Source organism: Ostrinia nubilalis, chromosome 18, assembly GCF_963855985.1.
Source record: "Ostrinia nubilalis chromosome 18, ilOstNubi1.1, whole genome shotgun sequence".
In the NCBI taxonomy this organism is placed as follows: domain Eukaryota; kingdom Metazoa; phylum Arthropoda; class Insecta; order Lepidoptera; family Crambidae; genus Ostrinia; species Ostrinia nubilalis.
The window spans coordinates 5715354-5738920 of NC_087105.1; the positions used below are offsets into that span (position 1 = coordinate 5715354).

Sequence of the window (23567 nt, forward strand, 5' to 3'; positions counted from 1 at the left end):
TTGCTGGCCTTGCCTTATTTTGTAATTTCCTAGATGGTTTACATCCGTACTAGTCGCGTTTGTCAGGCATTATCATAGATACATTCAAATACATTGTATCAGAGGGTAAAAAAATCTCGTCCAGGTTTTCTTGCGATATAAGGGCATTCGTTTTATAAAATTTGACAAGATGATGCCAGGTAGAATGGGAACCTTACCAATAGCAGCTGAAAATCCATTAGGACTATCCTGGCATGATTCAGCTTGGATCCCATTATTGAACCCCTCCAATATAATGGACTACTTTTCAGAACGATCTAACCCATTTTTCGATCGCACATGCAACAATGAAGTTGTTAAGATGCAGCGTTTGAGTATGGACCAACTGCAGTAAGTGCTTATTAAAGATATTTGTCTTTATAATTTACTAGCTTTCCGCCCGCGGCTACGCGCGCGTGGACTACATTATCTACATATTTTACGGAACCCTATTTTTTTTTAAATAAAATTTAGCCTATGTTACTCGTGGATAATGTAGCTTTCAAATGGTGAAATAAATTTTAAAAACGGTCCTGTAGTTTTTGAGCCTATTCATTACAACCAAACAAAGTTTTCCTCTTTAAAATATTAGTGTAGATAAATATAATTATTTGTCATTATTTTATTAAATAAATGGTGCTCTTTTAGGAATATGACGGGCTTGGAATACATTTTATTACATGTCCAAGATCCCATACTGTATGTTATTAGAAAGCAACATCGTCATGGGCCTAATCAAGCTACTCCACTAGCTGACTATTACATCATTGCTGGTATTGTTTATCAGGCACCAGACTTGGCCAGTGTTCTCAATTCAAGATTGGTATGTAGAAATTAAAATTAACTCTTTTTTATTTCTTTCTAAATTCTTATAAATACACATTTTTTTACTTTAAACATTACAGTATGGATGTATTAAGTTAGCAATAATAATTACCTATGATCGGAATCCCATTGATTATAACATTTAAATATAATGCTGTATAATTACAGCTGCAATACAATTACAAAAATTACTTAATGGTAGATCTACATAATTGTAGAATTAGTTTGTAATTAAGTTATAATAATTTTATGAAAGAAAGTTAAATAGTAAAATAATACACCGCGTACATGTTGTATAATTTATTGTTTTGAATAATATTATTTATATGCATATTGTTTCATAACTAATGAATAAGTTTGAAAAATATATAAATTTTGATGATTAAATATTAATTTAATTATGTTTCAGCTTTCTGCTGTTCACCATTTGCAATGCTCTTTTGAAGAAACCATGTCATATTCACGTTACCATCCCAGCAAAGGATACTGGTGGGATTTTAAAGCCACAAAACCAGGTCAGTAATTATGACAGTATAAAATTTCAAAAGTATTTTTCAGGGTTCGAGATATATGTACATGGGTCATTCCATAAAAATCTGTATAATTTTGACGTCATTTTGTCCTAAACTTTTTTAAGATGCTTATGAATAGGTACTTTATTAGTGTAAAATATTGTTTACTTAATGTAGTTGTTTTGTTATTATCACTATATAAAAAACGTCCCTAACTATTAACTTAGTCCCTAGTGCCATTTCGATGGCTCCTACGTATACTGGCGTAAGTGTAAAAAATAGATTTTACAGGAGAGCCATTTAAGTAGCCAGAACCATATTTTTGGGTCATATCTTCTGACCTACTAAAACGAATTTCATGAAATTTCACATTTAGCCTTAACATGTAATGCTTTTGCTACTGCTGTTATCAATTTTTATATTTTTCTTATATATTTTGAGATTTTACGCATTGCCCTTTTACGTCGTCATATTTCTATAATTTCATGTATATTGTTCAACGTAAAGAGACTTTAATGACAACGTAAATATAATATTTTAAGCGATTACTCTCTTTATTTATGCATGTAATTATTATAATTGTTATCATGTGCTATATCAATAATAAATCAGTTAGACAAAGTTGTTTAATGTATCGTTATTACGTTTTAACGCAAATACGCCCATATACTGTGCTCGAGATTTAGTTAGGTCTTTTAACATAATGTGTCATATTTTTAAAAATTATAAATAACTTGAAAAAATCGAACTGCCTAAGGCGGGAATTGAACCCACGATGCCTTAGGCAGTTCGATTTTTTCAAGTTATTTATAATTTTCAAATTAGTTTGAGATGCGACTCTTAACGCTAAAAATTAAATAACTATATAATGTGTCATAATTTATAAATAAAACAATTTGCTAAATATTTTCATGGCTTTATTTAGGATTTGGATTATAAAAAATATATATTTATGTAAGCAACTACTCGTATAGATTGACGAATCGTATGATTGGGCTTTATACGTGGCGTAGTTTTGCACATACGCCTATTTGCCTAAAATTTTATTTTGTATCTAATGGAAAAAACATTTTTTTTTCTTACTGACGTTATAGATTAGAGCAAAATGAAATCATTGCTTAAATAATTGGAAAAAGGCGTAAGCGGCAGTTTCGCCTTTATACGTAGGAGCCATCGATTTAAAGCTAGGGCCTGACGGTCTAGGGACTGACGATTTGGAGTAAAACTTAACCCAAATGCAGATTAACTTTATATTATAAGATGCTTAATACGATGTGCCGAAAATAGCAAAAAATCCACACGTAAATACTATTAAATTATAAACAATTTCCTATTGTAATCAATAAAGCTACTCAACTAGGGACTGACGAAGTGACTAGATCAACACATGTTTCCACAACAACTGGCACGTTTACACTCATTCAAAAAACGGTTGCCGCAAAGCCAGTATGGTCTGAGGATAACTTCGTATCGCACTTTAAACTCAACTTAATATCATTCACTCTAAATACATATTAAAGTGCAAAATTATAAAATCAGTGCTTGGCGAGGGAATGACGCTAAAAGCTGTGGACACTTTTTCGACTTAAGAAAATCAAATTATTGTTTATTGAAACCGCAAAATATTAATAGAATTTGGTGTAATATACATTTAAATAGATTATTCGTTAATTAAAACAAGGGATCAAATTGATGTTTCTATAAATATGGGTTCCAAAACACAAACTTTTGGAGTACGGACATTTCTAGGGAATGACGTTTTGGGTCATTGAAAAGGAATTTAAGATGTTTTAAAAATATAAATGGGTGATGAATAAAACACATTGCGAGCTGTTATTTAACAATATGGAATAAAATATTAACAAATATTCCATGTGAAATGTGGCGCTGACTAAGAGTTTACATATTTTTGTGGAATGACCCGTATATCAAGATATATTTTTATTAACATTAATTTCATTTCATTTGTTTAAATTGTAGGTCTCAGCCCTTTTAGTGTTACTCAATCAGCACCTAAAGAAACCACTGCTACCCCAAAAGAGGAACCTTCAACATTATTCCAGCGCCAGCGAGTAGACATGTTACTTGCTGAACTAGTAAGACAGTTTCCATTGCCAGTGACCCAAACTACCTCTAACCAGGTTAGTTAACATAGTTTTTTTTTCTAGAATAGTACTTACCTACCTTTTTTTAGTACCTACTTGAAAGTGAACAGTACAGTGCCGGATTAATTAACCCATAAGCTTAGATTAGCAATTGCTTATGGCATCACGTCTTGGAGGTCACCAAATCCCGCAACAAAAAATGCATAAAAAATATTTTTCGCAAAATTAACTTTCGTATAAGAGTAGGCGCACACCGTTGATTTTTCGTCGGCCGATAGTTTAGTCGGGCAGTTGATCAGTATGGGCATGTATGGGAGTGCGCACACTACGCCGATTCAATTTGGCCGATTCTTCATACAATTTAAAATCGGGCACAACTATCGGCCAACTAAAAATCAACGGTGTGCGCCTACTCTAAAAGTAACAAAACAGTTCCATAAAAACTAAAAGCTTAATTCATTAATTTTGAGTCCAATCTGTATTAAAGTTATTAATGCAATAAATTTTATAGTATAGGTCTTTTTGTTTTGCAAGTTAACCTTTTTACCGCCACGGTTTTCTATAGAAGACATCAACGTTTCCGTATCCTCCACATGGCCACACCACGTCTAATAGAAGACATTATCTAATTACAGAATGATCGTAAAAATACGCACAAAATTAAATAAATAATTTTGTGCGTATTTTACGATTGGCTAAAATCTATGATAAAATAAAATAAAATATCGTCCTACCTGTTACTAACACTAGTCATAACCATAAGTTATATTTCACTAATTGTACTAACCCATGGACCAACTGTAGTCTGAAAATAATAAAATATTTGAATTTGAAAATCATGTAGCCGACTTTTCGGATTTTACCCGTGGTCCCCCCAACATGTCCCCCTGGTGGGTCCACGGGTATTTTTTTTTACCCGTTGTCCCACCTTCTGAACAGTGTTTGCCAGTGGCTCTACGGGTAATTTATTTTAACCATGGTCCCACCGCACAACGGGCAAACATTGCATGTCATCTAGGTATCTACATATAATATTATAAACAAATCTATAATTAATTATAGAAAATAATTATAGGTAAGTACGGCACCATAGATTTATAAGACTTAATTCCTAAGTTCATATACAGTGTGTCCGGGCATGTAGTGATCAAACTTTAAGGGCGTAATATATGGACAATTTTATCGGTGAAAATACTTTAAATTTGGGGCTTGACCCATTTCTCGCATATTTACAAGGATTTAAGTTTTTGAATTTAAGTTTTCACCTCTTCCTTCAAAAACAAGTGATAGCGTGGGTAGTTTAACATTAATAAGCAAAAATTTTATATCATGCGATAGCCAATAAAATTATCTATTAGTAGAAGTAGAAAACAGATACAAGTTTCATACATTTTAAGGGTGTAAGAATGGATTTAATTAGAAATAAACATGATTTTTTTCACATCTTTTTTAGTTATTTCCCAACACAAGAAAAACCAGGTCGTTAAGGTATGTTTTATTTGCATTGTATTATTAGTATTTGAGCTATTCTACAAAACGAATGTAAATTTATTAGTCTACGTCTATTAGTTTCGACGTAATTGTTAAACAATAATGACCTGGTTTTTCTTATGTTGGGAAAAAACTGAAAAAGATGTGAAAAAAATCATGTTTATTTCTAATTAAATCCATTCTTACTCCCTTAAAATGTATGAAACTTGTGTCTGTTTTCTACTTCTACTAGCAGATAATTTTATTGGCTATCGCATGATATAAAATATTTGCTTATTAATGTTAAGTTACCCACGCTATCACTTGTTTTTGAAGGAAGAGGTGAAAACTTAAAATTAAAAACTTAAATCCTTGTAAATATGCGAGAAATCGGTCAAGCCCCAAATTTAAAGTATTTTCACCGATAAAATTGTCCATTGATTACGACCTTAAAGTTTGATCACTACATGCCCGGACACACTGTATATTTGAGAATAAAGGATACATCGAAATTAATAATTGCAAGAACATTTTTTATAATATCTTCACGTCACACATGTGGGTTAAAGTCACTCATATCCTACTTGGCGTTTGATATTTAGTGTCCGACCGAATATGGATTTTCAGCCGAAAACGGAAACGAAAACGAAGCTTCGGCTGCAGTCTCATTTTCGGCCAAAAACGAAAACGAAAATGACCTTCAACTCTCAAATTTCAATCTGTGATCAAATAATATCTTGTAAACATTATGAAATTACCTATGTAAAAACTTTGAAAACCATTAATGTTTTGACCAAAAACATAATGACGTTTGACAGTTGATTTTGATAAAGATTGATTAAAGAAAACCGGCATTAAAACACAAAAAAATATTATGAATTCTTAGTAGAATATTATTTCCGGTGTATATTGAAATATTGGGAAGTGAAGTTAAGAAATAAAGGGTGTCCAGTGGGAATTTTTCAACTTCAAAAATGAATACAAATAAATCTTATGACTTTTTTATTATTTATTACTAATGCAAAATGGAGTTTAACAATGCGGATTGCAATGTCGTTTAAATGATGCTCGTTTTACTATAGGCACTCTCACAGCCGGACCCTTACATTCGCAACTATGCGAAAGCAAATCGTGCTAATAATTTTCCTGCAACTTCACGGCGGATATTTTTTTACAGAACTTGAATTATTTAAGGGTAGTTTGCTGTCAACTTTTGCTTGAGATATCCCCACAAGAGAAAGTCGCACGGTGTGAGATCTGGTGACCAAGGCGGCTAGGGTATGTCACTGTACTTGCTGATCATTTATTTGAAGAAAAAAATAGTCCTCAGTGTCTCCATCGAGGTCCTCTCCGTGTGTGGTGAGACACCTTCTTGCTGAAATAGAGTTCCGTAGTTGTCCGGGATGCAGTTGCAGTTGCAGTTGTGGTATCCGACATTCATCGATCATTCGACAATACATTTCAAATACTTATTGCTCAAATGCGAACGCTCTGTTGGCTCCCGATCAGTGACTTATGGTGTATTTGAAATCCGCATTAGACTCTATTTTGAAACAATTAAACTTAATGAAAATTCTTAGGTTTTATTTGTATTCAATTTTGAACTTGGAAAATTGTCCCTGGACACCGTTTACAACGTAACCTCATTTCACAACTTCAAAGGAGTGTGACAATACCGCGTCCGTTCAAGTCGGATTGGAACCATGAGTGCACCAGATTCACTCCTGAAGATATCAGAACGATAAACGTCACCATCTTGTTCATGTATTTCTGATAATATTCGGTTTGGCCGAAGCTTCGGCTGGTTTATGGCCGAAAACGAAAATATGGCCGAATGTCCATTTTTTGGCCGAAAATGGCCGAAAACGAAAACGAATATTCGGTCGGTCACTATTGATATTTCATCCTAGACATCAGTCCACATATCCGTACCTACTCATTGGTGAGATTTCCTTGTTGTTTATTTATCTACACTCAAGGAACTTTAACCCACATGTGTGATGTGAAGATATTATAAAAAATGTTCTTGCAATTAGAGATGAAACGGATAGTTATTTATTTATTTATTTATTATTCATTATTGAGCAATTACATATTTGATCCAAATAGCGTCCTAAATCCTCTTATTATATTATAGTTGTTTGGCCGGATACCGGATATCCGGCCAGCTGCTAGGCCGGATAGCTGGATATCCGGCGGCTGGATAGTTGGCCCATTGTCTCGTTGCATGTTGTGACGAGTTTAGCGCCGCCGAGTTTAGGTGCTTCGAACGCGATCAGTGGGTCTATTAATAGACTAGACTACTTACTCACACTTTTCTAAAATCGAACCCGTCCGAATAGAATGTCAGATTTTGCCACTTGTCTAGGGGGCAGATCAATTCGGGTGATTTCGGTGTGTGATTGAATAGCGAAAATTAAATTAGTCTACTTGCTGCGTAATCTGACTGAACTGCATGCATCATGTCACTAGACCATCAGTGAAAAATAGATCGCCTTTTTTATTTGGCAATATTTCGACATTAACAGATGTTTAGGTAGGTACTATGTATTTATGTATTCGTCATTAGTGTGATTAGCCCAGAAAAAAAAAGTTTTTGAAAGGCCTTAATATGGCTTTTTTGTAACTTTTTGGACTTTAAATAAAAGCCGTCATTATTATATGCCATTTTTATTGATATTTACCTTAAAGATTAATGTATTTCATTTTAATAATAGGAAAATGTCGTAGTTTTTTAATATCCGGTATCCGGCCGGATAGCGAGTTACTATCCGGTATCCGGCCGGATAGTAAATTTAGGCCGGATATCCGGCCTACCGGATAGTTACCGGATATCCGTTTCATCTCTACTTGCAATTATTAATTTAGATGTATCCTTTATTCTCAAATAAATATGAACTTAGGAATTAAGTCTTATAAATCTATGGTGCCGTACCTACCTATAATTATTTTCTATATTATTATAGATACCTAGGTGACATGCAATGTTTGCCACTTAGTGCGGTGCACAGTGGATCGAAATGGCATTAAAGTGGACATAGGGATTTTTTCCGGAAAATCGAATTTTAAAAATTGCCAATCGATAGTCCTTTGCTCACTCATCACCGACATGTCATATCACATTTTTCTCTAAACCTGATACTTTAGCTTAAAAAAAATAATTAGTGTTTTTTTTAGAAAGAAAGAAAGAAAGAAAAGTGACGTCCACTCATTTAACACGAGACATAAGAATAAACTTGCTGTTCCATCATTTAGGTTGCATAAGATAGGTAATTCATTCTTGGGGAAATGTATTGCCATATTTAACAAAATACCACACAACCTTGTCGAATTGCCAATAAACAAATTTAAGATACATATAAAAAATACCCTTATGTCCAAAGGGTACTACAAGGTTCGAGACTATATTGATGACAAGGATGCGTGGTCAGTTCAGTCTGCACATATTTGATGTACTTAAATTTGACTATTCTTACCGTTAGATAATTCCTGGCAATAAGTGGTGACTGAGTTTGTTCCGGCGTTTCTTCTCAGCACTTGCCATATGTTTGTCTCGAAGCGCTGGTAGGGCCCAAAAGATAAGGAGACATGTAAAGTGCCCCATAAGGGCTACCTTTTTCTTTTTTTATTATTTTCTATTGACGTTCATAAGTGCCACTTGTGGTCTAAACTGAATAAATATTTTTGATTTTGATTTTGATTTTTTGTATGAAACGAGACAAAGTGCTAATTTTCTCCGAAGACCTGCTAGATCGTGACTTGAAACAACCTAGGTCGGTATAACTGCATTATTTATTAATATTCTAAGCTATTTCCAGCTGCTCCAAACCGCAACTTAGCCTGTTAAACGATTCCGAAAAAAATTAAAATTGACTCTTCTTGTAATTGTATTTTAGTTCTTTTCTTTAGAAAAAGCGTCGATTACGGTACTAGAAAGTGATTTTATCATTAGGTGAAATTGTTATCTATTCTCAGAATCTGTTAAACCCTTTCTTTCCTATCAGCACATGACTTTAAAACAACAATGAAGTTACTCATACCTCGTAAATAACGTGTGGTGAGACCATGGTTAAAATAAATTACCCGTAGACCCACTGGCAAACACTGTTTAGAACGGTGGGACAACGGGTAAAAAAAATTACCCGTGGAACCCACCAGGGGGACATGTTGGGGGGACCACGGGTAAAAGCCGATACTTTTAATAGGAGCTTTGTTTATTTTGAACAGAAAATTACAATAGCCTTTATTTTTTTCTGATAATACAATATTATTTACAGGTTAATGGAGTAACTGTAAAAACTGAAAACACGAATGACAAACATGCAGATAAGGCATCGGATGGAAGTAATGTAGGAAATATAACGATAAAACAAGAACCAATGGATCCTATCAATTCCGAAAGTATGGCTAATGGTAATATTCAAGGTCACATAGAAGTAAAAACAGAGATAAAACAAGAAAATATGAAACCACCACCAGAAAAAAAACCAAGAATGTAAAATAATTTATTTATACATTTTAACTTATTAATAAAAAATAAAGCTCATTTTTATTTTAGATCAAAAATATCTTTTTTACATCGTTTTGAAATACTTCATATTGTCTTCTTCTTGTATATTAAACAAATTATCAATTTTTTCCTGTGTTGAGGTTCCATTGATACATAGCTGACAATTAATTTTCCTTGGATCTTTGAATGTTTCATTTATGTTCTTTGAACTAAAATTAATAAAATATTATATTAGCAAAACTTTGATAAAACTGTTTCTGAGTATATGCGTTAACCTAGCAAATTTCTTCTAAAGCTTTTAGATATTTTACTTTACAAATACACACATCAACATGGTCTAGGGATATTTCAATTAAACCTAAATAACTAAAACCCTATTAAATTTTTGTTAAGACACCTATACATTAAAATAAACCTTGTTTAATAGCCTATCTAATCTGATAATAAACTTTTAGATAGGTAAAGTTAAATTTAAAAAAAACTTAGAAGAAAAGGAAAAACACAGACAAAATTTCCATCTTATCTTTATTTTTGAAACATAAAACCTAAACAAAACAACTATTTTATTTATAAAAATTGTTGAAAACTTAAAAGACTCTCCTGACAAAAATCTGCAGCGGTTCTGCATACTCAAAACAAGGGTGTCAATATCCTGTTGTGGAATAAAGTCCCAAGTCCTGCTAAGATGCAAGAAAAGCTGGTTTTCATGCACAATATCTTCAGGGAAATTCCTAAGAGCTCTTTTCTGAAACATAATCCCAGGCATGCTCAATAGGATTTAAGTCAGGGGATTGTGCAGGCCAGTCTAAAGCTTGGATGTCATGCCAAGTCAACCAAATGTAACGGCGATACGGCTATAGAGCAGTGGTTCTTAACCTTTAAGTCACGAAGGACCATTTTACCAAATTTCTATCATGTCGGGGACCACTATTTTTTCTTTTCAAAATCCTTTGAAAGGGGAGGTCGATTTCTCGCCCACTGTGCGCTGTTTGCGTTGTGTTTACTCGACTCATCAGGTCACATCACTTGTTTATTACGATGTCTTCGTGGACCACTTGCAATGCCTCCAGGGACCACCAGTGGTCCGCGGACCACCGGTTAAGAACCACTACTCTCTCTATAGTAGAGATGAAACGGATAGGTGTTTGGCCGGATACCGGATACCGGATATCCGGCGAGCTGCTAGGCCGGATAGCCGGATATCCGGCGGCCGGATAGTTGTCCCATTGTCATGTTGCATGTCGTAACGAGTTTAGCGCTGCACAGGTGCTTCGAACGACGCGATCAGTAGGTCTAGTAGACTAGACAAGTCACACTTTTCGAAAATCGAATTTGTTCGAATAGAATGTCAGATTTTGCCACTCGTCTCAATTCGGGCGATTTCGGTTGCCATATGCATCGTGAGTATGTGACTGAATAGCGAAAATTCAATTAGTATACTTGCTGCGTAATCTGAATGAACTGCATTATACAGGGTGACTTTGAAATCGTTGGCATTCTTTTTAAAATAAGACTACTCATTTTTTTATTTATTTATTTACAACGACAACAACACTACACTGTCATCACAGGACATCCCACTCCCATCATGATTTCCCAAATATAAGTCATATCAAATGAATTAAAATTTCAATATTTGAAATATTGTACAGACGACAGCACATAAATCTTCATATTGTGGCATCTTATTTCAATGTATTAAGTGTTATTTTGCAACAAAATGTATAGGATGATGTGCTGTTGACTGTACAATAGTTTTAAACTCTTTTTAAGAGCACCATGTATCATGAGTAGTCTTATATTAAAAGGATGCCAACGATTTCAAAGTCACCCTGTATGTCATCAGACCATCAGTGAAAAAAAAGATCGCCTATTTTATTTGGCAATATTTCGACATTAAAATATATTTACTATTTATGTATTCGTCATTAGAGTAAATAGCCCAGAAAAGAAATCAGTTTTTTGAAAGGCCTTAATATGGCTTTTTTGTAACTTTTTGGCCTTTAGATAAAAACCGTCATTATTATAAGCCATTTTATTGATATTTGACTCAAAGATTAATGTGTTTCATTTTATTATAGGAAATTTTCGTAGTTTTTTTAATATCCGGTATCCGGCCGGATAGTGAGCTACTATCCGGTATCCGGCCGGATAGTAAATTTAGGCCGGATATCCGGCCTACCGGATAGTTGCCGGATATCCGTTTCATCTCTACTCTATAGTATAGAGAGAGTATGGTTTGCTGGTAAGCGGTCAAACTTAGAGAAGACGACTGCATGAAGTAGGCCTCTTCGGGTACCAGCTCTAAGGAGAGGCAATCGAGGAAGAAGATTACAATGGGCTATTGCACACGAAAACTGGAACCATTCTCAATGGTCACTTATGCTTTTCACTGATGAATCCAGGTTTGAATTTCATCCTGATTCGCGAAGAGTACGCGTTTGGAGAGAATCTGGACGTTGGAATCGACTGCAGCTCCCACAACAAGTTCATGCATATCAAGGTGGCACGATTATGGTTTGGGCAGGAATTCGTCTCGGCGGTAGAACGGACCTCGTTTGGATACAAGGCAATTATGAATGCTCTAATATACCGACACGAGGTGCTAGAAGCCTATAATCTTGCCCCACAGCTGTCTGTGGGACAAAATTTCCAGCTAATGCACGACAATGCCCGTCCACATACGGCGCGTGTCATTCAACGGCACCACACAAGTCGGTTACAACGGCGTGATATCCAAGCATATTCCACAACAGGATATTGACACCCTTGTTTTGAGTATGCAGAACAGCTGCAGATGTGTCAGGAGTCTTAGGTGGATCCACGGATTATTAATTTTAGGTTTTCAACAATTTTTATAAAAAAATACCTAGTTGTTTTGTTTAGGTTTCGATGTTTCAAAAATAAAGTTAAGATTGAAATTTTGTCTGAGTTTTTCCTCTTCTTCAATTTTTTTTTTAATTTAACTTTATCTAAAAGTTTATTATCAGATTAGGCTATTATTAAATAAGGTTTATTTTAATGTGTAGGTGTCTTAACAAAAAGTTAATAGAATTTTAGTTATTTAGGTTTAATTGAAATATCCCTAGACCATGTTGATGTGTGTAAATTATAACATGTAAAGTTTATACCTATTTCCGCTAAGACCAAGCTGTAATCCAAACATGAATCCTTGACTGTAACCAATATCGAAACTACATTGAAAAGCTGCAGATTGACCATCGGCAGCCCCATCTAGGTACCCAACCTGTAAATAAATCAGTTTTCATTATTATATTTTTTGTACAAAATAGTATTATAAACCAATCTTACTATGACATGTATACCTCTAAACTCAGTCTGAACTGACTTACGAGCATTAGAAGTTTGATGATTTTACATACTAGATCTGAGCCCCGATTACGGTAATTTTTAACGTCTCCAATCCAGAGGGCTCTGCTTTTTGCCCGCAAGTTTTGTAAGAAATTGCAACAAAATAGTGACATTGTATGTGTAAACAAACAATACCATCCATTAAAGGCTCCAGACTTCAGTATGGAGCAGAATCAGCGCAATATTTTGATGCAATTTCTTACAGAACTTGCGCGCAAAAAGCAAATCTAGTATACAGGGTGTTAGGTAAATGGGTATATGAGCCGACACTAGCCCATGATAACATGGGCATATAAATGGTATGGTCAAGTCAGAAAATTGATATCTTCATTTTAATTATTTTAATTTTCATACAAATTGGATTTTATAAATTTTATTTTATCATATACCCATTTACCTAATACCCTGTATATACTCATCAAACTTTTAATGCTCGTAACTCAGTTCAGACTGAGTTTAGATAGAGGTATCAGGCGCGGATCCAGCCCTCAAAAAAGGTTGTGGGCACAACCACCAAAAATGAGCAAAGTGAGAGTTGGATCACTACATGCCCGGACAATCCGGACATACATACATGCCTGTCGATCTTATCAATAGATCATAATTAAAACAAGCAAATTAGGGTTGTGGGCATGCCCACAGTACCCACAACGGTGGATCCGCGCCTGAGAGGTATACATGCCATAGTAAGTTTGGTTTATTACACTATTTTGTAATAAAAAAACAAAGCTTGGTCGATGGCCGCGCAAAAAAGAAAAGACGCCACCTTCCATACAAAATCTGGCATTGCCATTTTATCTTTTTAATATCTTTTATCCCCGGAAATGCGTTCCTAAAATTCGAGAGTTCAATGCAGTCTCAACTTCCGCAAGGAATGCTCTATTCTATTGCCTACTATTGCCTTGACTTGAATGTGCAGGCCAAGGATGCGCGTCACAACGATTTTCGCGGCATTTTATCATTTTTGCATTTGCACCTATGGAGGGACTAAAAGAGATTGTAGGATTGCAGGATTACTCCCCTCATAATATGGTTTCCGTGGTACTTATTTTTGGATCTATTTCGGAAGTAAGTCGCTGTTGCTCATATCAATATTGAGTATTGACATGGTACGCTCATAATCACTGACTGATTTCATGTTCGGCATCAAAATGCACGGTTAGCTACTTGGGGCTCTATATGTATAGAGACCATTGCACGATAAGATTTTTTTATACCCTATCATACCTAGTTAGATGATCTTTGTTCATAATTCAAAGGTGACTGACTGACTGACATAGTGATCTATCAACGCACAGCCCATACCACTGGACGGATCGGGCTGAAAGGATGATGGGCACAAATGTATGGAAAGTGGTACCCGCTCCAATAGCCATAACCAATATATATTTTAAAAGGCCTTTAGATGTAGGAAAATGTCTGCTATGGGGCCAGTTCTAATTCACGTTTTGAAAGCAGTAATTCCACTAAGTATTATAATGAAAGTATAACACAATCATCCATGTATACGAGTATGTATTATGACTACAATCTATTAATATAACTAAAAGAAGCATTGAAAAGGAAAGGATTATACCTACGATGAACTACCCAAGCTATTAGCCCTTTATTCGCTTTCATCATCATCATCATGATCATTTTAGCCATAGGACGTCCAGTTGAACATAGGCCTCCCCCAATGATTTCCACAATGGCCGGTTGGTGGCGACCTGCATCCAGCCGTTTATTCCCGATGTCCCCCACTATTTGTCCACCACTGGTGGACATCGAGAAAAAAAGTTGCAATGTCCACCAGTGGGGGACAGCGCTACTGAAATCTTCCCGTTGGGCCCTACTGGTGGACACTGAGAAGAAATGAGTTGCTCTGTCCCTCAGTGGTGGACATCGAAACCAAAAAAGTTCCGTTGTCCTCCACCATTATATTTGTGTTCATGAATACAAACATTTTAAGTAAATCTTATACTAATAATTATAATACATACATTTTTAAAGCATTTTTATTATAGTTTAAAACAATCCTTAATTTATACTGACGCCTCTAGGAAGTGTGCGTTAATCGGAACGGTTTTGTCATTTTTAATTTTCCAAGTACCCACAATGTTCAAGTTATCAGAAATTATTGTGTCGGTAATGTTACTATTTTGCACTTATTATCTGTAATAATGTCGGAAATTGCAGTATCTAGTTCACGACAAATTGAAAGTTTAAATAAATAGGAAAGGTGGGATGTTAAAAAACTGATAATTATATTTAATACGAATTAAAAAAAATTATTTTTTAATAATCACGAAAACAAAACAAATAGTGGGGGACAACGGAACTTTTTTGGTTTCGATGTCCACCGCTGAGGGACAGAGCAACTCATTTCTTCTCAGTGTCCACCAGTAGGGCCCAACGGGAAGATTTCAGTAGCGCTGTCCCCCACTGGTGGACATTGCAACTTTTTTTCTCGATGTCCACCAGTGGTGGACAAATAGTGGGGGACATCGGGAATAAACGCATCCAGCGCCTTCACGCTACCTTTATGAGGTCGTCGGTCCATCTTGTGGGTGAACTTATTGGGTCTTGTGGGTTTGTTCGCTTTAGCAAACCATAATAAAACCCTTAAGAAGTAATAAAACTTTAACCCCTTTATTAATAAACGTTACACCCTAGTTGAACTCTGGCTTAAATTGTCATTTGGTATGGAAATGTCATTTTAATTCAAGTTTCTTCCTAGGTGTAACTTTTTATTAATAAGGGGGTAGTACTTCTTTAAATAAACATATTTATTTCACAATTATCCCCATTAATAATTATAGAGTTAAGGAAGGATGCTGGAGCAGTAAACCCTTCCTGCCTCGCATAACCTAAGTACCATACGATGGACACGTATGATACTTCTTCTCCTTCTTCCTCGGTCCTGAGGATCGCGACCACAGATAGTGTTCCTCCACAGACTGCGGTCATAAGCTGTGTGGACCCGCACGATGCAAACTCCCGCCCACCGTCTTCCTCACCGCGTCCGACCATCTCGTCGGTGCCCTGCCCTGAGCGCGTCTGCCTTCCATACTGTATGATACTTAGGTTACACAAAAAGTATCTTTATCATCGAACGCAACCAGATCTGAGGCTAGTGGCCATAGTAAATGTTGTTCGTCTCGGTAAGACCTTTCAAATGACACTACAAACATAACTATTGGAGCCGGGTACCATTATGCAAAAAAGTATGTATATCTTCGTACACAACCTGGGGCTGGTGGTCATAGTAAAAGTTGTTCATCTTGGTAAGACCTTTCAAACGATACTAGACACATATCTATTGGAGCCGGGTACCATTTTGCCCATTGTCCTTTGGCATGCAGGTAGATGTTATGACGTAGGTATCCGCTAAGAAAGGATTTTACGAAACTCCACCCAAGGGGATAAAACGGGATCCACGCGTACGAAGTCGCGGGCGGCCGCTCGCCCGGTCGCGGTTCGCAATGACGTCATTGCCCGGGACATCAACGTGGAGACAGTCGAGGAATTCATCACGCGCCTGGCGCGGGTCATGTATGACCGCGCGGACAACGGCCCCCACTGCCATCTTGCCATCTCCACAACATCGCGCCTACACCAGCCCGCCCCCTCCCCCGGGACCTCCTGCTGCCAGAAGCAGAGGACGCCGACACCACCCAGCCTGCGGCGCCTGCGAGACCCGTCTCCGCACCAGCCGCCACAGCACCAGCAGTCACAGCACCAGCTGTCGCAGCTCCGAAGCCCCGCTTCCAAATAGTGTCGGCCCAACGCCCGCACTAAAGAGAACACAACACCAACACCCGAACATTATGTGACTGCCTGAAAGCTCCCTGGCATCCAGGAACCGCCCGCTCGCTGGTCGTTCACTGGGCCTCGACCAACGTCGACTCACCCGGTGGGCTGGTACCGCGCCGAGGGCGGGACAGTGGTGCCAGGTAGAAGCCCAGGCAGTCCGTCGCCAAGCGACGTCAAACCACCGACTGGCAGTAGCCAGTCGAGATGCTGCACGGGCCATGAGCACAAGCTCGACGCCCGAACCGGCCAAGAAGGTCGAAGACCTGTGACTGGTCGCGGTTGAAAATAAAAACATGTTCTTTCCAGTTATTTTCTCTAAATCTGTTTTACGTAATGTAAACTTAAGAGGATTCCCAATATTAATTCACTCTAAGAAAGTCAAAAACATGTAACGGAATCTCCGACTTACCACTTTAGTGGAGCGATTACAGGAAATAGTGGCCCATTAAGTACATGTTTTTTTGTATTATTTATTATGAATGTTCAGGAAACGGCGCAGTTCTTAAAATTGTTTTAGACCTATGGAAGTTCTTTTTTTTATTTAAACTTTTAACCCTATACTTGGCAACGACGGTTTTGATCAATATTTGTGATTTACACTATAAATATTGGATTTATGACGAGTAAAAATCATATAAAAAATACGAAAAAACATCTTAGGTATGTAGTTTTGGAAATATAGTATGTATCTTTAAGTGCACATTGCCAGCTTCGTAGTAAATTAAAACATGGTTTATTTGTTAGTAGAAATTAGTTATTTAAATGAAAATTACTACAAAACCTTAAGCTATTCCTTATTTGAAAAATAAAAAATAAATATCTTTTACAAAAACTGAAAACAAAGTAAAAAAACACTTCAAAATTTCAAATGCTGTAACGCCTTGCAAGTATAGTTGCATTTGGATGTATGAGAACCACTCCATCAGCGTCGTTGGAGTACCTCCTGAACCTCAGACCCCTCTTACCATCAGAAGCAAATGCAGATAGAACACATGGGAATCTTGCAAGACCATTAAAGAAATACGAGGGGTATTGATGCCAACTGGTACCGAACTGTGTTCACGTCTTTGATTGAAGATAATTAGATATCCAACTTACAGTGGAAACGCAAGATAGCGGAAATGGATCTCTGGAACTCTCAAGAATTATGCAGCAGTCGAACTGGCTAAAATTCTTCAATCACCAGCTTTATAACCAGAAGCAGGCAGTAGCCTGGACAGGCTGCTCGCTTTTTGGGGTGATTTGGGTTGGTTGGAGTAGGAAGATAACCACCCAAGAGAACCAGGAGGCTAAGTGCGGCTTCTAATTCATCAAATGAAGTGTCACCGCTACTGACTTTCGACCTGGTTCGAGATTTTGGAACCATAACCAGCATTTTGCGCGCCTGATTTTGTTGCTGCAGCACTAAGTTGTCCAAAAACCAACGATTCTTTAGTAAATGAATTAAAACTCATATCAGTATATTCTAATTTACAGCTTCAAATATTACTAACTAATAACATATCCCTTTTATATGCGATAACATCTATGAAAAAATCATCAAATAAAGTCAACGAGAACCTGGCAATGTGTCTTTAAAGATACATTCAAAATTGAAAATAAATTATTACGTATCTGACAATGTGCATTTAGAGATACATTCGGACAATCCGCATCGTAAAAGAATAATTATACAAGTTTTGGGATGAAAAAACAGCACTATCATCAAGAAACATTTATTTACTATCCATGTCGCAGTCAGATTGTATAATCCGCCGTTTTACATTACAGCTAGGCATTTTGCGTTACAGCTCTGTTTTGTAATACGGCGGCTTAACGTTTAGCCGGATTGAATACCGCTGAATGAAAATCCGCTGGAATGTATTCGGCGCCAAACGTTCTTCAATACGGCTAGCCGTAATGTAAAACAGCGTGTAATTACCCGCCGCTTTGACAGTTTAGTTCCTATTTTCAATACCGTGGCGCTGCCTGACATAACAACAACAATGGCATCGGATACAGAAATTGTATTGCTAAATCGCGCAGTTATTTGTGAATTTAACAGAGAAAACGTGATAAATAATATGTCTGTCGACAGTGGCTTTAAGAATAATTATAATGTGCAATTAAATAATTCAATGTGGAACAGTAAAAAAACCGTGGACAAGGGAACGAGTTTTAGAGGTTATAATAACCCACATCAAAACAGCTAAAGTGGCTATGGATTCTGGTGTTCGGCGGAATCCTACACAATATTATTAGTGTAAAAATATGACATTATGGCTGTGGCCGGTGAAGATAATTATTTTATCTTAAAGAAAAATAACCCAGAAAAAATGACTAAAACTTTATTGTTTTGAGTTACCTGTCCCCTGTGATCATTTTTAATGTCTAAAAAAGACTAAAGCCAAATATCTAATTAATTCTTAAAATGTTTAGAAAAGTTTAATTGTTTTGAGTTACTTTTTTTAGATGGCTATCCCTTGTGATTTATAAATAAGTAAAAAAAATACTGAAGCCAAATATATTATTTAGTATACAGTAACGAAGATAATAATTCTTAAAATCTGTCTTATTAAAATTTATTTTCATTAAACATAGTTTTATTTTGTAAATATGGTCACCCTACAATCTAAATAGTAGTACGATGCGGCTAAACGTCGGCCGCCGTATTGAAGAACGTATCGCAATGACAATCCGCCTAAACGTTGAACCGCCGTATTACAAAACAGAGCTGTAATGTAAAATGCCTAGTGGTAATGTAAAACGACCGATTATACAATCCGACTGCGACATCCATATTACTACAAATAATCACCAATATTCTTTAAAAAAAACACCGAAAATAATAAAAAATATCAGCCGGTGCGTTAGACGCCTGTCAACGGTCTGACATTTTGCATATTACTGTTAAATCTGTGCAGCCTGTAGCGATTCTATACTGTGTAACACAATTTATAGTATTTGGGCTAACGTTATATTAAAAAAACATTTGAAAATAGTTTTCGGTTTCTCCCCCATATTTTTGTTTTGGTCAACGTATCTTTAAATGCACAATGCCAAGAAAAGGGTTAAGTTGAAAATTTGATAGTGTTCTGCTAAAAGCATAATTTTAATGTTTCTAGCAAAAATTTTGTATCTTGCATCAAAGATAGGAAGGTGATTATTTTTTTCAAACATCTGCACTTAATAACGAATCTGTCAAAGAAAAGAAATCTGAGAAAAGCCAACCCAAAAAAAGGTAAAAATTTTGTAAGCCTACTAGGGTCGTCATGAAAATTCTAAAATATCACAAAATTAACTCTGATCTCTTACACTAAGCAATATCGTAGAACATACATGGGGTGATTTAAATATACCTTGATGTAAGAAATCTAAATTATTCTTTTAGACCTTACTGTTTTAGCCACCTTGTAGGTATGTAGCAAGCCTGCTGCGACAAGTTGGCTGAGTGGCATCCAACATGTTAAGGCGATTAGAGTCCTCAATGACCTTGGGCGTTTGACCTTCACGCCGCGAGCAACACCCGCGTACCCCGCACCAAAAACTCCGATTTGACACCGATCAAAAATACACGGGCATAGGTAGATACAGAATAGAAGCTCTTTCTTCATACATTACTGCCTATTATTTTAAACTTAAATTGATGAACCTTGATGTCGGTGTCATTTAACTCAGGCGTAAAGGTATTTAATAAAAATAACAAAATCCATGAACATTTTGTACGGGATAAAATTTTATTTTATTTTTCGTAAATTTTCTAATGCTTTTGTCGGTTCAGTCGTTCTCGAAATTTGAACAAACCCGACTTTATTACAAGCTTTTATTTAGCTTGCAATTTATGATGTATGTAGGTAATTACATAAATGTTTGTTCGGGTGGAATCTTGCAAGCTGAATTAGTTAGACCAACTTCCTGACGACAACTAGGCTAGATGACAAAATTTCAATTATTTGTCCGTCAGACAGATAATTAGAAAATATTAGACTCATATTTTTTATTTTCTTTCATAATTAAATAATAACAGTGCTACATCGAGTTGAAATGGCGCGATACGCCACGCTTGAGTAGAATTTTTACTCAAATGTGACACGCGACATTTCAACTCACCCTTTCAGGACGACCTAACACGATCGTGCACGTTATTTCAAAAAATTCCCGCGACTTTTCTAACCAACTATTCGGGCCCAATACGCTAGCCAACGATCGTGCAACAGTCTGTTTATGAATTAAACGCATAGGTGCGAGAGAGAAGGCAGTCTGTGTTCTTTGACACCGAGGTAAAGATGTCGACCTCTTTTGTTGAGCGGAGTGGTCAGCGTTAGTACTAATTATTTCGTGATTAATTCAACTATTTTACTAGAATTTTGGTTTTAATATTTTGTTTAGTTAGTAATGTAATTCGATAAATAATATTTTTGGCATTATTTATTTTGCAGTGGGAAATATTACATCTCAAATTTTTGTTTGCACGATAGTGATGATCCGACTCAAACCCAACATTCGGTGCCATACTTTGTATGGCGGTGAACTATTATATTTTAATGCTTTTAATCAATGATATTATATAAAAACAAAAGCAGATATGTTATAAGCGCTCGCGCTGTGAATACTCAAATACGTCCCAATTGGGACGTCTTGTGTTTAGTCTTCGTGTGGCCTGCGTCGTGCGCAATCGCGTGCGTACCACACCGTAAGTTCCTGTGTTCTTACCAAAATAAATAAAAAATGCCATCTTTGTGTTTCGAAAGTGTACCAATTATGACTCTAAAGTAAAAAAAATACAAGGGATCTCTTACCACATGTGATTATGCAAAAATATTTAGTATTTATATTTTCAATTATTTATGCAAACAATCAAGACGCCATGCGCCATGTTCAAGTTAAGAAAGAGAAAGCGATCTTGTTTTGACGTTAGAGCGATAAGGATGCGTGCGCTGCGGACATAGATTAGTTAGTGCAGAATCGTTAAAACTATAGCTATCTCTTTCATTTGCGTGCTATTTCGTATCTTTTGTTTCACTTATCAGTTACATTTGTCAATGTGTGCAATTTGGAATAGCTCGGCACGGATTTAAATCGTAATTTCTATGAACGTAACATATCTATAGTTCTATAATATCATTGCTTTTAATTAAATTTCGGCTTTTAGGAACAGAATTAACGGGTGAATTGTTGCTTCAGCTTATTGGGTATGTCAATTATTCCGAAATTGAAGAGATGGAACATGATGAAGGCAATGTAGAACTCTTTGTTTGCCATTGATGCCTACTGATGAGCCTCAATTACCTCCAAGACCAGGTCCATTGTCAGTTACTGTGCCAATAGCTCTCTAAAAATCGTCGGAAAGCCATGTGACTGGCCAAAGGGTCTTGATACAGATGCCATTGAACCAGAGGGATTATTACTATCCAGAACTATTGTCAGTAGTAGTAGTCTCCTTTGACCTACAGTGAAGGCTTTTGACGATATGTTTTTTGAACATGCAGCTGTTTCTACCAATAATTATTCGCAAAACGGGAAAAGTATTGAATACCCCAGTAAAAAAGTTCAAAAAGTAGTTTGAATTAATTTCTTCATGGGATGTATTCCATCCCCATGCATTCACGTGTATTGGCGTCGAATAGAATGAGAATAGCTTTAGTTGATGACAAAATTTTCAGAGATCTTTTTTCAGTTTTAGTGTGGCTTTTCATGTAGTAAACAGTAATGAAGCTCCTGCAGTAGGAAAACCAGAATTGAGTTTTGGAAGGGAGGGCATGCTGTGCTTACTCAAGTCTAGAATGCTTGAGACAAAGCAGAAAGCCAACATTGTTTTTTATTCCGTAGACGAGCAAATGGATTTCATTCTCTGGGACATGTTCACATGGTTTTTGACATTTAAAAAAACAAAGCCACATTCACAGCAAGAAAAATAAGGACATCAAGCAAGAATCCCAAATATTCATTAGTAATGACATTGTTATTGTAAAATGTATGAATAATGGATAACAAACCCGTCTTAGTAGCATCCAATTTTACATCAGGAGAGGATTTTTTCCTCATCAAGAGATGTAATAAAAATCTACTAGTGCCTACCGTTTTAGCTATTTTAAAATGATTTGCAATTTAAATCAGATATATTACTTAAAGTTCCTTCTCCTTTTAAGAGTATACAATATATGTTTCTAAATATTTTATTGTTTTTTAGGTTTTTAACTTCAAAACCTGACACCGTCACTTTCGTGCAGTAAATTAATTTAAGCCTGAGCGTCACGATCGTGCTGGGTCCCCCCACGCAGAGGGGGGCGAGGGGGATTTTTAAAATTATTTTTTTGGAGTACCTTATACAATAATAAAACATGTTATGTAGTCAAAAATGTTAATTTAAAAAAATCTGAGATCCGGCCTGAAAGGGATAATACTGTAATTATTCGATTATGGAAAAAATTAAAAATTACAGGTGTTATTTTTAATTGTGGTATTTTCGCGAAGAAACATATTGAAAATCTAATTCTAATAAGTATGAAAAATATAAATTGTTTTCTTCACGTAAATCGATTAAGTTACAGATTCTGACTAGCTCCTAATTTGGATACTGATTGCAAAGGCCTAGTAAATAAATAACGTAATAATGTTTCTACTTGTATTTATCTAGTGCAGTTGTTTTGGAGTCAATTATAGTTTTTTTACACTAATAGATTCTATTCAGGTAGAAACCAGTGGCGGATTTACCAATAGGCCAAGTAGGCCAGTGCCTAGGGCGGCAGATTTAGAGGGGCGGCAAATTTAACTATTTTTTTTTACAGAAAAAAATTATACGTATACACAATCCACATACAGGGTGTTTGGCGGAAGGTTAGACAAACTTCGTGGGTGTAAAGGTTAGGTCATTTTGAGAATATAAGTTCGCCCATTTGACCCTAACTGAGCTACTTTTTTTTAATTGATATTTTTGTCTTTATTTATTTTTTTCCGAAATTTGACCTAAAAACTGCTTCA

The 23567-nt window shown here is 36.0% G+C and overlaps 1 protein-coding gene and 1 long non-coding RNA gene across 2 annotated transcripts in view; one reads left to right on the forward strand and one right to left on the reverse strand.

Annotated features, from left to right (window-relative positions):
* On the forward strand, window positions 1–9487 carry LOC135080585 (mediator of RNA polymerase II transcription subunit 6). The gene is made up of 5 exons (XM_063975256.1): window positions 1–369; window positions 667–841; window positions 1253–1358; window positions 3336–3496; window positions 9208–9487. Exons 1-5 carry the CDS (start codon window positions 170–172, stop codon window positions 9427–9429), a joined length of 864 nt encoding a protein of 287 aa, XP_063831326.1. The 5' UTR covers window positions 1–169; the 3' UTR covers window positions 9430–9487.
* The window catches only part of LOC135080586 (uncharacterized), a 19664-nt gene continuing 5518 nt past the window's right edge, over window positions 9422–23567 (reverse strand). Inside the window, exons 2-3 of the long non-coding RNA XR_010259040.1 lie at window positions 12572–12687; window positions 9422–9649 (exon numbers count right to left, since the gene is read on the reverse strand). This is a non-coding gene — a long non-coding RNA (uncharacterized LOC135080586). The remainder of the gene's footprint in view (window positions 9650–12571; window positions 12688–23567) is intronic.

Bases quoted from the DNA above. Each gene is read 5' to 3' on its own strand.
- LOC135080585 (XM_063975256.1), top strand. From the start codon at position 170: ATGATGCCAGGTAGAATGGGAACCTTACCAATAGCAGCTGAAAATCCA. The intron at 842-1,252 runs GTATGTAGAAAT...ATTATGTTTCAG, and splicing joins GTGTTCTCAATTCAAGATTG to CTTTCTGCTGTTCACCATTT. The intron at 3,497-9,207 runs GTTAGTTAACAT...TATTATTTACAG, and splicing joins CCCAAACTACCTCTAACCAG to GTTAATGGAGTAACTGTAAA.